At 40.5% G+C, this 16709-nt stretch overlaps 1 protein-coding gene across 1 annotated transcript; it reads right to left on the reverse strand.

Annotated features, from left to right (window-relative positions):
- Positions 1-2582: 2582 nt before the first annotated feature.
- On the reverse strand, positions 2583-16050 carry LOC111673384 (PHD finger protein 20-like). The gene is made up of 18 exons (XM_023431157.2): positions 15979-16050; positions 13902-13981; positions 13529-13700; positions 13279-13363; positions 12817-12890; positions 12470-12698; positions 12096-12179; positions 11925-11984; positions 10880-11066; positions 10695-10804; positions 10282-10404; positions 10071-10157; positions 9798-9940; positions 9521-9620; positions 8026-8221; positions 7722-7938; positions 5919-6195; positions 2583-5485 (listed from the first exon to the last, which is right to left on the reverse strand). The coding sequence occupies exons 2-18, from the start codon at positions 13979-13981 to the stop codon at positions 5349-5351; spliced, it is 2361 nt and encodes a 786-aa protein (XP_023286925.1). The 5' UTR covers positions 15979-16050; the 3' UTR covers positions 2583-5348.
- Positions 16051-16709: the final 659 nt, after the last annotated feature.

Genomic DNA, 16709 nt, shown 5'->3' on the forward strand with positions numbered 1-16709 from the left:
GAAGAAACAGTCGACAATCCCTGCAGAGTTTCTAATTAAAAACAAATCAGTGACATCTTTTGTGACCATGTGAACAAACTGTGATTTCTAGTTAACTTACACTTTTTTACACTGTTTCTTTTCCAGTTTGAAGTAGCTGGTAGTTTGTGGAACTAAACTGTATTATAAACTGTACTATTCCTGTAGGAAGAGTGGGATCAGTATTTTTAATGTGCCCAAATAGAGGTAAGAGAAAGGCTGGACTAACACCTGCTCTGAAACTCTTCCTCAGACAGAATCCAGGATGCTGTGTATCATAATAAAGAGAAAATCCAGATAATTATGAGATATTTTTTGGTAATTCTTTCTCAGTTGGTCCAGATTGAAATATCTCAACGAATGTTTGATGTTGGGCTGTAAAATTAATAAAAAATAATATTGAAATCACAAAATGACCAAGTGCAATATCTAAATCGCAAGAGCTGCAATTATTTTTAATAAAGGTAAAATGTGTCACAACAGACCATAAATTAAGCATTGTGGTGTTACAGAGAGACCCCTGGGAATATGCTTTTTTATGACATGGTGGAACAAAAATCACATGATCATCATTTTTATATTTTTTTTCAGTGAAAATTAAATTCAAAAATGAAATTCTTACCAAAATCGTGAATCATATTGGAACATCTGCCAAAAAAATCCCAATAAAAACATTTTTGAATGTCGTTCAGCCCTAGTTTGATGGACATTCATGGTGCCCAGAGGACGAATCCTCCTGACCTTTCATCTACCAGCAGGTCAGAGTTTTTATGACTGATGTGATTGGTCAGACTCAGCTGCACTTTGTGCTCAGTGCTACTATACTTGATGATGAAAACACTCTGAAAACACATGCCTATGTTCAGAAGTAGATTGTATTGCTCCATTAACATTACAAATAATACAAAGTCTCTCAAATTACTTAATGTTTCTGCCACACACATCTCTGAACTCTCTGATCCTGGGGTCCGGGGACTCCCAGGGGTCCTAGAGGGGGTTCTCGGGGGTCCCCAGCAAAAAGAGGAATCATTTAATTCCTTCCATAAGTAACAAAAAATTTAAACACTTTATAATTAAACATCTAAAAGCTAAAATCATACGGTGGTCCGTGGTCTAATTTATCTCTTTAGGGTTCTTGGTGTGAAAAAGTTTTGAACTATCCAACAGTTTTGTGTCTTGAGCACAGTCTCAGAGAGCCTCTAGTGTAGCTGTAGACTCTTGTAGACTTTGATAAAACTCAGTCTTTTCTGTCCATGGCTGACATGGAGACCCTCATCAGAACTTCTGTTTAAACCGGATTAGACTGTCACTATTTTTAGGCCTGCTTCATGCTGCTGTCAGAAACTTTCAAACAGCTCAGAGACTGCTGCTGTGATTAAAACTAAACCTGCAAATAAGACCAGGGGGGTTCAACCTCTGGGGAGCAAGATTATCAATGTTCATAATAAAACATGAAGTAATGGCTGTTGCTAAAGTTAGACTGATGGATCGACCAGTGCAGTCATCCCTACAGCTACAGAGCTTACGTGGCTAAAAGAATTGGAAAATCCATATTTAGGCTTTTGCTCAATGGACTGTACAGTGTGGGGGGAGGGACCACTGTTGCCAACACACACACACACACACACACACACACACACACACACACCATAAGGGAGTGTCCTGGTGGTCTGTGAACACACAGCGAGACCATCTGGGGCTGACTGGACCTGCCTTTGGTACAACAACCAAATACTGTTCACAGTATAGAAACAGCCTCATGTTGAAAAACAGAGATGTGTGCACAATCAGTGACACACAAACACACTGCACCACCCAGACATTGACTACATGACCAACTCTTCATCCATCTGACCTGATCGGTCCTGATACATTTCTCATTATGTGTCTGAGTTTACGTTCAAAAACCTTTTCCTTAATTTATTCAGGGAAAGAAAGACATTGAAAACAGCAGAGGGCCCTGAATGTTTGCAATGTCTGGCTCTGCTCCTGCTTTGTGTCCTTTTTGTTTTTGGTCTAATTATACAAAATTTATATGAAATATAATAATAATAAAATGTCTTTTAAAGCCTGATTTATGGTTTCCTTAAAATGAAAACAGTTGCACAAAAGACCCTTATTTTCACCTTTAAAGTTTCCCTAAAATGTGTCACTTAAACTCTGTTAAACCGTTGCACATGAGACCTCAGCAAGCAAAGTAAAACTAAATTTAACTGCAATATGACCAGGTTTATGGTGATAAATTAAGAAAATGAACACATCCCAGTAAGATGATGATGATGTTCCACAACCGGGAGACGACGCAGTAGAATTTTACCGCTGTAAAATTTCTTTCACTGCTGCAAATGCCTTAATTTTTTTCCTGAACAAAGGCAACCTTTTAAGAGATTCTGTGAAACACCCTTAAGTAACTCCCTTAGCTGAGGAGAAATTAAAGTGTCATTCTCAAGCAGAAAACTTAAGGTGTATTATGGAACCAGCCCCTGGATAGAGCGCTGGATGATTCAGTTGTTTGGTCAAATTTGACACAAAATGTCTTAAATGTGACACATCCACACAGTGACTGGAATTTAATCATTTTAATCAAACTTTGAACTCCTCAGAAAAATCTTCATCATGCTTTAATCAAGAGTATGAAAATAAACAGGAAAACTTTCACTTCTGACTCTGAAGCTCCATGTGTGTGAACTTGTGTTGCTGGTTCTCACCAACTCGAACAAAATGATCACATGACCAATCATGTGTTTGTCTTCAGGTGTACCAGATCAACAAGATGCTGCTGTAGGTTTCCGATAGTCCGAACTCAGACTCGTCCCAGTTGATGACAACAAATCTGAAACTGGGGTGAACTGGTGATCAACCAGTTGCACCAGCAGCAAACACTGTGATGAGCTTAACACACATCAGGAGAACTTGTACTAGAGTGTAAGGGCCACTGGAGATTTTGAGAATAAATTTGTTGTTTTTAGGAAATAGTCACGTAGCAAGACATTTTTTTTGGAATATTATGAGACATAAGTAACATCCAGAAAAGTTGTGATTTCACAAAAACGGTTAAAGGTCCCAAACAGTATAACGGTAGATGTCCATGTCTTTTGATTATAAAGCAGCCTCTCGTGTGATTGGCTCACTGACCTGTTGTTACTAAAGCTCAAGAGAGAGACAGAGAGCAGATGGTAAACTACACTGAGATGGTTTTTGGTTCTTAAAACCACAAATATATCATCCTATGGATCAACACCTCAAATAAAATCAGGGAAAGTGTAAAATACGGGACCTTTAATCACTTTTTCTTGTACTATTTTAACTTTTTTTCTAAAAATTTCAACCTTTTTCCTCAAATATTTTTTCCAGAAATCTCCAGTTTCCCCTAAAACTCCACTGTAGATTCATAACTAATCTCTCTATCAAAATAAATCTGCAGCATTATACAGTTGACTTCTTGTATAAGAGTATAAAAAATTCAATTTGACATATATACATTTTGAATTGTTTTTGTGTCACAATGGATTATGGTTTTGTTAATTTTATTGAAAACTGCGAAAACATATTACAAGCCAGCTGTTTTTACTGAAGGCCATGATATGCTGCTGAAAGCTCTGAAACACTGCTACAATAAGTGAACCTTGTGCGCTTAGAATATTTTGTTATTGTTCCCAAAGGACAAGAATGAACTTTCATGCTCTGTCTTCAATGACTCCTTTGTCTCAGAAAAACATAAGAAAATCAAAAGCTTAGATATGAATCTGCTTCAACCAGAAAAACAAATATGAACAAAGAAGGTGAGAGAACGGCACTGAACTGTGCTTGAGACAAACACAGGTTTAAAGGTGATATCCAACAAATCTTTCAGTTGATAAGTCTTATGTAGATTTAGCTTATTAAGTAAAGATGTAGACATTCTGCTTTAAGTCTGTGTGACATATCTGTGTTCAAAATCTGACATCGCAGATTGTACCCACTAACAACTGTCCTCTCCTTTCTTCAGAACTTAAATTGAATGACCTATCACCTCTGGAAAGGACAATAACATGTGCCAAGTTATGGATCTCAGCTTTAAGATTCTCACTCCTGCCTCACCCGCTCGCACCTGCGCTTAATAAGCTGAACATTTTCTGCAAAGTCAATTAACTTCTGTGCAATGAACACAATTACTGAAGGAGAGGATTAAATCCTCCCGAAGTTTGTACATCAACACTGAACACTGACTCACAAATTCATCACACAAACTGTCCTCTGAGCGAAGAGAGCTATTGGTGCTCATTAGCTCTTAATGAACCTGAACTACTCCACGACAGAGGAACGTCCATGCTACAAATATGTCTTTTGAGTCCACCGTGTGAAGTTATTTTCACATCAGCGACCGAGCTAAGTAGCTTGTTATGCAACAGTTTATGCTAGTAAACAGTTAGCAAGCTAGTTAAAGCTAAATTCCCCTCTTTTTTAACTCGTAACTGACTGAAATGAAAAACAGGGAGTAAACAGACTGGTCCAGAGAGAACAGGAAGTAGCTCAGACAGCTGTTATGACTGACCACTGCTAACACAGCTGGTGTGTTAGCAGTCTCAATGCTTTTACAGCTTAATATTTCACAACAATGTACAAATGAATTTTACTGCAGCACTCTTTGCTGTGACCAGAGTTTTTTTTCTCTTTCTTACTTAAAAATTATAATAACTTTTTAAGTAACAAAGAAAAAATATTCTCAGCATAACCAACTTTAGTACAATTTACAAAACACTGAACTGTTAAAAGCATCACTGTAGAAAACTTTAGACTTGTGTTCTACCCAAATCCTTTCTGTGTGTTTGTCAGCTGTTACTTTTCACTCAGCAGGAGGTTCGTTAGTCCGTACAGCTGCTGGAAGATGATGTATGACACCATATCATGTTCAGGCTGAACTCAGCTGTAACTTTTGTCGGATGTTACACATGTTCCTGATTACATGGACAATAGTTGATCAGAAACCAAATCCTAATGAATCAATTGTTAATCAAACCTGTCATCACCACGGACTGTGTGGTTGGACACGGTATGGAGTCCTGCTGGAGGCGGTACAAAAATCACCTGTTCACTTTATAAAAATGTCGCCCCTTTTTCGCTGTCTTGTTGCAGTACACCTCTTCTCCACCAGAGGGGATGCTGTCCTGTGACATCACAGTTTTCCCTCCAGACTCAGAGAGAACCGCTCCACGACTCACTCTCGACAAGTCTGCCAGGTCCTGAGCTGGCCTCGTCAGTCAGTCAGTCTGTCTGTCCGTTTGCTCCTATTGGCTAGCAGTGACTCGCAGGATCAAAGGTCAGGGATCAGGGATGAGGGAGTAGAACTGTCAGCGGTGGATCGAAAGGCGTCTCACAGTGCAGAGGTCGCGCAGCAGCCGCTTGATTCGCTGTTTGAGCTGTGGCAGTCGGGATAAAGGGTCAGGAGGCTCGAGCTCGCCCGAGTGGTCCAACCAGGACTCTAACACTGGAGAGAGGGAGGGAGGGATAGAGATAGAGATAGAGAGAGAGAGTGTCAGAGAGAGAGAGGGTGAGTAATATGATATGAACAAGTACCACTAAAGGAGGCAGAAGAAAAACTACATCTAGTGACAAATACGCTAAGTTGGAATCACTGCAACTGTAAATGCCCCCTGATCGAAACTTTGCATCAATTCATTTTGAAAGAGGAACAGCCAATAGGGAAACTCAACTCAAGTCATGTGGTATTTGGTTGAACAGTGGTGGAAATATGATCACTCAACTATGATCAGTCAGATCAGTCAGTCACAGACATCTGTGATTATAGGGCTGGCCCTACTGGTGCGGTCCAGCCAAAAAGACTTAATATGGACTCCTCCCATGTTTTCCAGTGTTACTAAACAAACATGGCAGTGTATGTGCGCGTGTATGTGTGTTACCATCAAGCTCTCGTTCTATCAGGTCCATCCTGGCACTGATCTGGTGGTGCAGAGACTCGACGTGCTCCAGCAGGTTCAGCTGACACTCAGCAGCAGACGCTGGACGAGGCTCGGTTGTGTGCATCTGAATGTGGGTGTGTTCCTCGCAGTCCGTGTGTGTGTGCTTCTCTGTTTTTATGCTGGTGTCACTGTGTGTGTCTGTGTGTGTCACAGTGTTTCTGTCATCATCTGTCGTAGTGTCGGTCACTGGCTTGCTGACCTCTTCAGGTTTTATTTCCTAGAGAAACACAGATTCTATGTTTTAGTGAAGACAAGGAGACAAGTGTGTGTGTGTGTGTGTGTGTGTGTTGGGGGGGGGCAGAGTTCCCTCTGTCCGGCTGTGATCTGTGAAGCTGGCTTCATTGTGTTCACACTCACTAGGAGGTAAAAATAGTTTCACATTTACCACAATGAGCCCAGAGCCTCAAACTGGTTTTCAGTGGTCTCATAGCAACAGCAGGAGCCTGTTTAGTGCTGCAAATATGAAGTTCAGCATCTCCTAAACGTTCCTCTGCCTCTCTGAGACCAGCTGTTTTTTTTTTTGTTTTACACCACACCCTTTGACTTCATACATCCCTCCATCAGTCACCTGTGCTTCCCATAAACTAGTCACAGTTTTTATTCAGAGGAGTAAGTGAAAACCATATTTAATTAAAAGCCAGGCTGAAACGGTACGTTTTCAGGTTTATGTTTAAGGATTTCAACACTACCGGCTGCTCTCAGGTCCTCGGGGAGACTGTTCTATCGGCATACAAGCTAAAAGCTGCCTCGCCAAAGGTTTTAGGAAGAAGCATGAACCTTACCACTGAGTAAACACACTAGACAACACACCGAATCACCATGATCGACGATGATCAGATCGATCAATGATTGCTCATGCTTTCGCAAATGTCAAGACGATATTTGACTTGTTTTCCCATTAATGTAGTAAGTTATTATTTGTACTATTAAATTAAAACTAAATTTAATTTGCCTGCCAGTTTCACTTCTATAATCGCTATAACCAGTGGTTGCAACACGCGAGCACACACACACTGCTGATTGTAATGAAGCTGCTTGTTTTGTGTAGGAGCTGCACTGATTTCAGAGCAGAGGAGATCGACAGACAGACAGAACATGTCATTTAGTTAAATTTCTGGCTGCTTTTTATGGTGGTAAATGGAAATTCAATGAGGGAGAGAGGCAGCAGAACGGTTCATTCCAAGATGTTTTGGATCTGGAACTTCTTCCTCCTCATCTCTCCCTCCCTCTGTTTCCTTCTAGAAGTGTGAATGCTGTGTTTGGTTTTGCAGCTTGCGTGTTTGTGTAGTATGTCATCTTTCCAGGTCTTTCGTGGTGGAGAGGAGGTCATGTGGCTCGGGTCTGTTGGTGGCATTTGAGGATATATGTGTGTGTATATGTTGTCATCCTGATTGTCCACATTATAAATCTATGTTGCTCTATTCTGTACGCACGACATCTATTTCCTGTCTGTCTGTCCTGGAAGAGGGATCCCTCCTGTTGTTCTTCCCGAGGTTCTTTCCATTCTTTTTTTCCCTGATCCCAGTTGAGGGTCTGAGGGGCTGTATGCTGTACAGTTTGTAAAGTCTTCTGAGGCAGATTTTGATCAGTATTTTCGGGCTTGACGTGATACTAAACATTGTGTAGGCTATATCTGTCTAGACACTGGCACTGTCTGAAGATAACACATTATCAGAGTTAAAATATGAGGGTTCATGATGACAGAAACTTTGTAATTTTATCAATCTGACTTGGAGCTTTTACCTTTTGCTCAGTGTCGTGTTCCTGCTTCACTGCAGCTGTTTGCCTTTCCTTCTCTCTCTCCTCTGCTTTTTCCCACGATGCCCCGGGCTTCTGGTAGCAGTGCTCGCTGCTGACATAACAGACGGCAGGGTCTCCTCTTGGGCTGGATGTCAATCTTGGCCCATCTTCCCGTCTCCATGGCAACCTCCACAGCTGCAGATCAGGGTGGGAGGGGGAGCTGTGCGGACAGACACATAGACTGACTGAGAATACGTCTCTGTGGACAATAACACATAAACAGAGTCACTGCTATAACTGAACTCACTGCAACAGGCTGATTTTGAGCTGCAGCCCACTGAGGACCTGATTGAGGCCATGTATGTGTGCCAGCAGGCGGCTGGTGTGTGTGATCTTGGAGGCATTGATCTCAGAATAGTTCTCCTTTACACACGACAGGCCGAACATGTGACCAGAGATCAGCAAATCCGGCTCTGACAGGAAACGCTGGGCCCGCCTCCAACCTGAACATGAGTGTTAGAAATCATAAAACAAAATATACTTCACACACGAGTTCATCATTATCACCATCACTGACCAACTATAAATCTGGGACCAATATATCACTAATATAACATCTTAATCAGTTTAAGCTAAACTGACTCGACTTTTCTCTGACTGGTTTGAATTCAAAACACTGCACTGTTTTATACAGAGAATGTTCATACTCTTGTTACACCAACACAGGTGTTTTCACTTGGTTTGCGTAGCTACACGTCCTCTAATGGCACAGTCAGACCAGATTTTTCTTCCCATTTATTTCTATGTGGAGACACATTAACTTCGTGAGCTGAACCGGCTTCCTTTGATTCGCTCAGACTTAAGTCTGATTGAACTTCGTCTAATCTCCAGCCAGTTTGACAGAATGGGCGAGACTGACCTCTCATTCAGGAAATGTTTTTGTTTATATTCTTGTTTTATAACTGGACAGAACCTGTTCAACGTGCTCCCATCATATTCATAACTGCATCAACACTCAGTGTTTGTCTCTACCTGGAGAAAGTATTGATTTTGGGATTGGCAGAATCTACAGTCATGCTAGCAACTCTGTGAGCCTACTTTGAGCTAAATGCTAACAACAGCATGTGAACATGCTCACATCTTAATTGAGCATTTTAGCATGCTAACACTGGCTTGTACAAATGGACTGGCAGATTTGTAGACATTTGGTCAGAAACTTTAGTAACTGATGATGGCCCTAGATGAAAAATCAGAGGATGAGCAAAATGATTGCTTGCCATGCTTTTAGCCACAACAAAAACTCTGGATTAAATGCAGCTGTAGTAGATCTGCACAGGTTTCAGCCTGAGCAGAGGTCTGATCAGTGAAGTGAAAACACCTGTGCGGATGCTTGGTGTAACCTTTTCTTGTTGAGTTGCATTGTGGGTAGCGAAGGCACTAGGTTTTAACACTGACAAGCAGGAATTCAACAGAAATATCTGGTGAAGGAATAAGTAATAAGTAATAAATAAATGTATTATTGTCATAACCCAGGGGAAGCATTAATGTGGTGATTCAAAGGCCAAAAATATTCAGATGTCTAAAGCTAAAGTCAAATGTCTTGGTCTGACTGATGCCCAAAAGATGAGTTTCCCAAACAAAAGATAGATCAGATATATAACTGTTTAAAACTGTTATAAACTATGAAGATTATGAACACTAACACAGGCTTGCGGAATATTATTATATTATAATATTAAATCCTAATATTGAATATATTTAAATATTTAAGTGTCCTGACACACAAACACACAGAGTCATACCTGCAGTGTGTCTGCAGTAGTAGCAGATGTAGTTATGTGGGACGTTGTCTTCATATAAACCCATACAGGTGCCGTGCTGCCAACATAGACACGACTCGCACTACAGAGAGAGAGAGACACACACACACACACACACACACACACACACACACACACACACACACACACACACATACACACACACACACACACACACACACAGATCTTCGTAACTACTCTGGGCAGGAGAAATGATGACAGACTGAAAAAATGTCTTTCTGTATTTCTTCTGTGTTACCTGGATCATGAAGTCGTTCTCTTCGTCCACCTCACACACACACCTCACCACCTCACATTCCTCTGTCTCCATAGCAACAGGCCAAGAGGGTGTGTCCTCTCCACTCTCTGCTGTTAGCGTCGACCAGTCACTGCCGTCATCAACTGAAAGCCGAAGGATGGAGGTTAGAGATGAGACACTTTTATATTCAGTATCGACACACCAAACTTATGCATTTTCACATAAAGAAGAAATACTATGCAGAGTTTCTGTGATGTGTGTGTGGTTTCCCACCTTGTGTGTGTGTGTCGTGGTGTCCGGTGGACAGCTTCAGAGTGATCGGAGGTCTGTCTGAGTTCTCATCGTCACTGCTGCCGAGTCCTGACGAGAAGAAAAACACAATCCAGTGACACTGGTAAAGATCATGTGTGAGGTGAAAGAGACACGTGTATGTTGTTGTTCTGAAAACAACAGGAAGTTTCTGTAGTTTGTCCAGGTCTCTCACCTGACTGACTTTTCTTTTTCTTCTTTTTCTTTTTCTTCTTCTTTAGTTTGACCCTCAGGAAGTTCTTCCTGTCCTTTCTGACCTGCCCTTCGGTTTTCTCCCTCCCTCCATCCGTCCTCACTTCTGCTCACAGACAACAGGTTAGAAGGGTCAGAAAGAGTAATGTTGCTGTCTGAACAGTGAAGTTGAACTCATGCTAAACTTTAAAATACCTTATAATTAACCCAACCCATTTAAACTTTAAGCAGGGCCTTGTATTTGAACAAAGATATGTTTTCTGTCTTTAAACATCAAAGATATATCAGATATTATTAGTTATCAGTCTTACATACTGTGTGTGTGTGTGTATGTGTGTGTGTGCATGTGTGTCCTAGTTGTTTGAGTTTTTATAAGTGCATGTGTGCCTGTCCTACCTGATCCCATGGTGCTGTGCTCCCTGTCGTCACGGTGACAGCTTATATTTTGATTCTCATTCTTTCTGTCTGATAAGAAGTCGCCTCCCTCGGAAGATGACCGCTTCCTCCTACAACAACCACAGTCAGTGCTACACACAACTTTCTTAATAGCTCCCATTCTGGGATTCGAACCATCAACCTACCGTGGCGCCTCCTGCTCGCTGCCCCGCTCCTCCAGCTGCTGGTCAGAGTGGTAGTACTTGATGTGATAGTGGAGAAGACTTGCCTTCCTGAACGACTTGGTGCAGCCCGCTGCGGGACACTTGAAAGGGTTGTGGTCCAACTCAATGGAAAGGATGGGGGGAGGCTGGTTCTTTATCACTCTGTACACTGAGACAGGGAGAAGGAAGACAGCGAGTTCAGTGAGTCTGGGTTAGGAGCAGGTCTGGACATCAAACCTAAAAACACTTTTTGGTGCCAACCATAATGTCTCTGTAGCAGCATGTATAAAAAACAGTCAGGTAATGAAAGGCAAGGCAAGGCAAATTTATTTGTACAGCACATTATCATACACAAAGGTCATTCAATGTGCTTAAGAGAAATACAAGAAGCTTAAATTACAAGTAAAAAGCATAATAAGAAAACAATATAAAACAGTATAAAAACACAGATTATAAAAAAAAGATAATATCTCATTAAAGTGCAAGATTAAAAGATTAAATGAAGGCAGAGGAGAATAGAGCAGCTTTAGCATCTTTTTTAAAGCTAGTTATGGTTTGGGCAGATATTGATATCCAATGGGAGCTGGTTCCAGCAGTGAGCAGCACAATGGCTGAGAAACATTTCACCCTGTTTAGTTTTTACTCTGGGAACCACTAGCTGACCAGCTCCTGCAGATCTCATATACATGGAACATTTCTGAAATTTATTTAGGGCATGGACCATTTAGTGACTTATAGACAAAAAGTAAAACTTTGAATTAAACTCTGTATCTGACTGGAAGCCAGTGAAAACACCTGAGAACTGCAGTAATATTCTCTCTTTTCTTAGTTTCAGTCAGAACCCTAACAGCAGCATCTGAAAAAGCTCTTGCTGTCTAGTGGTCTTATTTGGTACCAGTGAGGACAGCACTGCATTATTAACTCTGGAAGATATAAAAGCATGAATGAGGTTCTCTAAGTCTTGGTTAGAAACCAGGTCTCTTTTTTTTAATTGCATTTTGTTTGTATGGTGTGTGACTTCACTTACATGGTTCTCTGCTGAATTTGTGTGTGGTGGGCAGGTGGGCCTGACGCTCCAACAGGACGTCTGAGAGAGAGGGGGAAAAAAGATGAGGTTGTTGGTACTTCAGTTAGAGCAGTTATAAATGAAAGATGAGTCTTTTCTGAAAAACAGTATCTGAAATTCTCTGATGTTTACCTCTGTCAATGTGGGTGGGGTTAGGAACAGCTGGCTGGGTGGAGTCAGCTGTGATTGGCTGATTCTGGGCTCCACTGCTTCTACCTGGAGGAGGAGCAGTTAATTAACATCAGCAACATGACTGTAGACAATGAACGTGTTCCAGCTATCTGTCTGAAAAGCTGACTAAGCATACAAAGTCACATGCACAGATCAGCTTTAGGGCATTTGCCTCACCCATGATGCATTTCAACACTTCTGAAACATCAATTAACGTGTGATGGTCACCGTTTTCTTTTTTTAAAGTTTAGGCAAATTACACATTTTGTCGATTTTTGAAGAATTATTAAAATTAGCTTCTTCAAATGCTGGGTGTCACAGGTCATCTGACTTACTGTCATCTGTTTTCTTCTTCGCTGGTGGATGGGAGGATGAAGCTTCTGCCTTCCTCTTCCTCTCCCCCTCCTCCTCCTCCACAGCTCCTTCATTCTCCTCTGATGTCACCTTCTCCTCTGCCTCCTCTTCCTTCTTCTCATCTTCCTCTCTTTCTCCTCCATCCTCCTCCTCGCTCTCCCCTTCCTCCCATCCCTCGCTTCCCACTGCACTCTTCTCAGATCTGGACTTCTGTTTCCACACACACACACACACACACACACACAAAAGAAAACGCTCTTAGAATGAAAGGAGCTGTGATTGGTGAAGCCAATCACATAAGAACCAATGGGAGGTGAATAGTTCTTACTTCCTGGAAGGGTTTGACCTTGGTGGGCTTCACAGTCCGAACCACACCGTCATAGAAACGCACTGTGTAAGAGTCTGACACACACACACACACACACACACACACACACACACACACACACACACACACAGTTTTCTTAAACATGTGATCCAGTTCATACAATTTTGAGTCATTTTTTACTTAATTTATTGTTATTTGTTGATTAGTTTTTCAACTAACAGTTTAAACATTTTGTCGACAAAATGTTAGAAAACTGTTAAAATATCCATCAAAATTTCCCAGACACCACAAAAATATTAAATTTCAATAATAGAAATCAGAAGAAAAAGAAGGATCTTGACACTTTAAAAAAATAAAACAATTATTAAAACTGTTTGTTTTTTCTGCCAAAGGACTGATGGACAAGTCAACAAATTGTTTCAGCACTAATGTACAGCAACATAAATTCATATGGAGCCTCACCGTCCTTGTTGACTCTGAGGATTTTGGCCGGGTAGAAACGACAGTCTGTCCAACAGGCCAGAACCTTTGTACCTGAGACAAACATCTGAGACAGCGAGAGAGAAAGAAAAATAAAGTCCAACAAAGAAACCAGAGGAGCACAGACTGACATCTTAACATGCGCACACATGCAAACCATGTTTGTGCCAGTGAAAACCTTTCCAAACATTCAGAGGTATGAAACAACACGCATGTAGTCAGTGTGCCGTACCGGTTGTGAGTGTGGTGGACTCCGGCCCTGCCTCCTCAGATTGACTCGCTCCATTGGCCGAAGGTACGGCGAGTTCCACTGAAACCATTCATCATGTCGACGGCTCCACTGACGGTAGTGGATCAGGACCCGCTCTTTGTTGTAGTCGATTTTTTCAATTGTGGCTGTGTACCTGATAGGAACACACCGCAGTGTAGGATGAGATTTGAAAGTTATCAATCATGTCATCAAATTTTAAAGGTCAACAGAACACAAAAATTTAAATTTCATCTTTAAATTTTAAGACAAAGCTACAATTCTAAATATCATCATGAATCAACTATTGGAGGTTTTTATGCCACTACAGATATGTATGTTAGTGTATATTCCAGACCAGTTCTTTTGTCGATCTCGGGCTTCCAGCTGTGCTCCGACCTTGAAAGTGATTCCTGACCTTTCAGGTGGTGTCTTCATCTGCAGTAACAGAGAAAAAAAAAAAAAAACTCCAGTCAGTTTAATATTTATGATTTTTTTTTTTACATGTCCTGTCTTTTGCAGTAAAATCTCCAGATTTCTCTTTGTAAAGTTCATGCTGATACATTTTTTAAATTATCACCTGCTTGCTTTTCTTTTGTTTTGAGGGAACTGAGAGGTGATTTTTACTCTGTATGTTTGCTATGTCCTGAACCAGAGGTGGATTGTTCAAATCCTCATGTGTTGGGTTTGACTCCAAAATCTGTTCATTCTTGTGGGTTTAAGTAAAACCTTTGTTCCCAATGTGTGTCTGTCCAACTTGCTGTGGCAGCAAAATAAAGCACAATGTTTACTTTTCACATTCAGAATCAGCTTCACTGACCAAGGGAAGCACATTTACACGTACAGGAAATTTGCTCTAAGAAGCTGTCTGTATACTTACATACAATGCAGAGGACACAGGATAAAGATAATGACATACAGCTTAACCATGATATCGAGCTACACAAATATGATCTCACTATGAACTCATTGCGCAGGCAATGAAAAGAACACTGAAATAAACAGTATAAAGAGGTGCATTAATGTGCTTGATGATTTGGTATTGAAGCCAGGGCTGCAACTAAATATCATTATCCTTATGAATTAACCTGCCAACTTTTTCTCCATTAATTATAAAATGTCAGAAAATAGTGACAAATGTACATTAACAACTACTCAGAGCCTGAGGTGACATCTTGAAATGTATTGTCCTATTAACAGTCAAAACCAAAAGATATTCAGTTTATTACCATGTTAGGCAACAACAGAAAACCCCCCCATCAAATCCTCACATTTGACACAATAGAAACTGACAAAATTCACCAGTTTTACTTTAAAAAAATTACTAAAAAAATAGCTGCGGGCTAATTTTCTATCAACTGACTAAGTGATTAATCAAGTAATTGTTGCAGCTCTAACTGCAGCAACTTCAATAATATCTGTTTATAGAGCTCGGTTATTCAATTTAATTGTTCACAAATGTGATGCCAGGTGGAAATAAACTGTTCTTGTGACTGGTTGTTTTGGTGTACTCTATAGCGGTACATTGGTAATTACGGATTTAAAGTTTCAATGTTGTCATCATGCACAGGCAAATTTGATTAAATTCTTTTTAGTACAGGAAGCCTTAATCAGAACTAAAAATAAAAAACTGTGTCCATAACAAAACTAAAACGGCCTTGTTTCAGGATACGTCTAATGTACGTGTGTAACAACGACAGTCAGTGATGACACCATACATACTGTACGTCACTAACGTCTCAGAGATAACGGCTGTGGACAGACAAACTTCAGTTTAGTTTATTCATAAATAAATAAATTTTTCACAAATCTTTAACTGAATTATGAGAGATTTGAGTTTAAAACGTTAAAAATCAAGCAAAGGGCAAACAATGAAAGAATATCTTTAGAGACATATTTGTGTCCGTTCTGTCAGTGTCCTCTGTGAAAGACGCTGATTGGTCCACAGGCAGCTGTCGATGCCTGTTCAGACTTCTCACTGGACGTCTCTGCTGTCAGTCGAAAAAAAGAGTCACGCCCCTCTGTAGCTGCTCAGATATTTGACAGTAGCTAACATGCTAATGCTAACTGTGTTAGCTTCAAAGAGTAGCAAGCAATGGCATTAAGACTAAGCGCAAATATGCTTCAAAATAACACGTTTGTAAACTACACCTGCACAGCAAAGGAAACAAGCAAAGTTTTGAAGTTGTACATAATGCTCGTCCAGTTAAACGGAGTTGTGTCTTCTCTCCATTGACTGTGAATAGATAAGCTAACACAGCTAACTGTTAGCCTGTGCTTAGTCTGAAAAGTCAGTGACAGCTGCAAGCGGATTAAGGTTTCGTGTCGGCCAATGAGTTGTCATATAAGCGTAAACATTTATAATAGCGTCTCCGCTGTTTAAAGGTGATTACGAGCGTTAAATGTGTAAATGAGTAACATCAAAGCTTGTTTACCTCTGGCGGTACTTGTACACTGCACTCCTCATACTGTGATGGCCGCAAAGCGCATGCGCGGATGCAGACGTTCAGCTGCTTAGTGTTTATTTGTCTCAAGGATGTTTGTTATATTCTTCTAAAGCAATGATTATGGTTAGATACCATTTATACAATTCTTATAATTTGTAAATACTTGTTTTATTAATGGTTAATACATCATTTGCAATTGCTTTATAGATGAGCTATAAGTGAATAAGAGCAATATGAAAAATCCCACTGGCAGGTGTTCTCATTATTATTTGGAAATACTGAAGTCACAAATATTGGTAACCCATTAATAAATGCAACAACTTAATTTCTTGTGTCACCACATATGTTTGTTCTGTTGACCTAATAAATAAACCATGTAAACTCAATGTTCCAGAATCAAGTGACACAAACACACAAATGATGACACCTAGAGGCAGCAATGTTCATTACACCCCCTGGCCCTCAGTAAAAATACTACAAAGTAAAATTTGTCCTGAGGGTGGTGGTCTGAGGCCAAAGGATCATTTAAAGAAAAGCTTTGCCTTGGTACTGGGTTATGAGCCTTTATCTTTGAAAACCAAAAACAAAGCCTCATTCTGGTCATAGAGCAAAACTTCAACTGCCACATCAAATAAAAAACACACCCTGCATACAATCCTCTTAAAAACATAGCAAGAGGATTCATGTTCAGGGAGTACTTATAGAGACATGTCCATGCT

Source organism: Seriola lalandi, unplaced genomic scaffold (genome assembly GCF_002814215.2).
Source record: "Seriola lalandi dorsalis isolate HSWRI2012SDOR001 ecotype SW California unplaced genomic scaffold, Sedor1 jcf7180002054917, whole genome shotgun sequence".
In the NCBI taxonomy this organism is placed as follows: Eukaryota; Metazoa; Chordata; class Actinopteri; order Carangiformes; family Carangidae; genus Seriola; species Seriola lalandi.

Bases quoted from the DNA above. Each gene is read 5' to 3' on its own strand.
- LOC111673384 (XM_023431157.2), bottom strand. From the start codon at position 13,981: ATGAAGACACCACCTGAAAGGTCAGGAATCACTTTCAAGGTCGGAGCA. The intron at 13,701-13,901 runs GTCTGGAATATA...TGTTCCTATCAG, and splicing joins CGAGATCGACAAAAGAACTG to GTACACAGCCACAATTGAAA. The intron at 9,621-9,797 runs GTAACACAGAAG...CTCTCTCTGTAG, and splicing joins AGAACGACTTCATGATCCAG to TGCGAGTCGTGTCTATGTTG.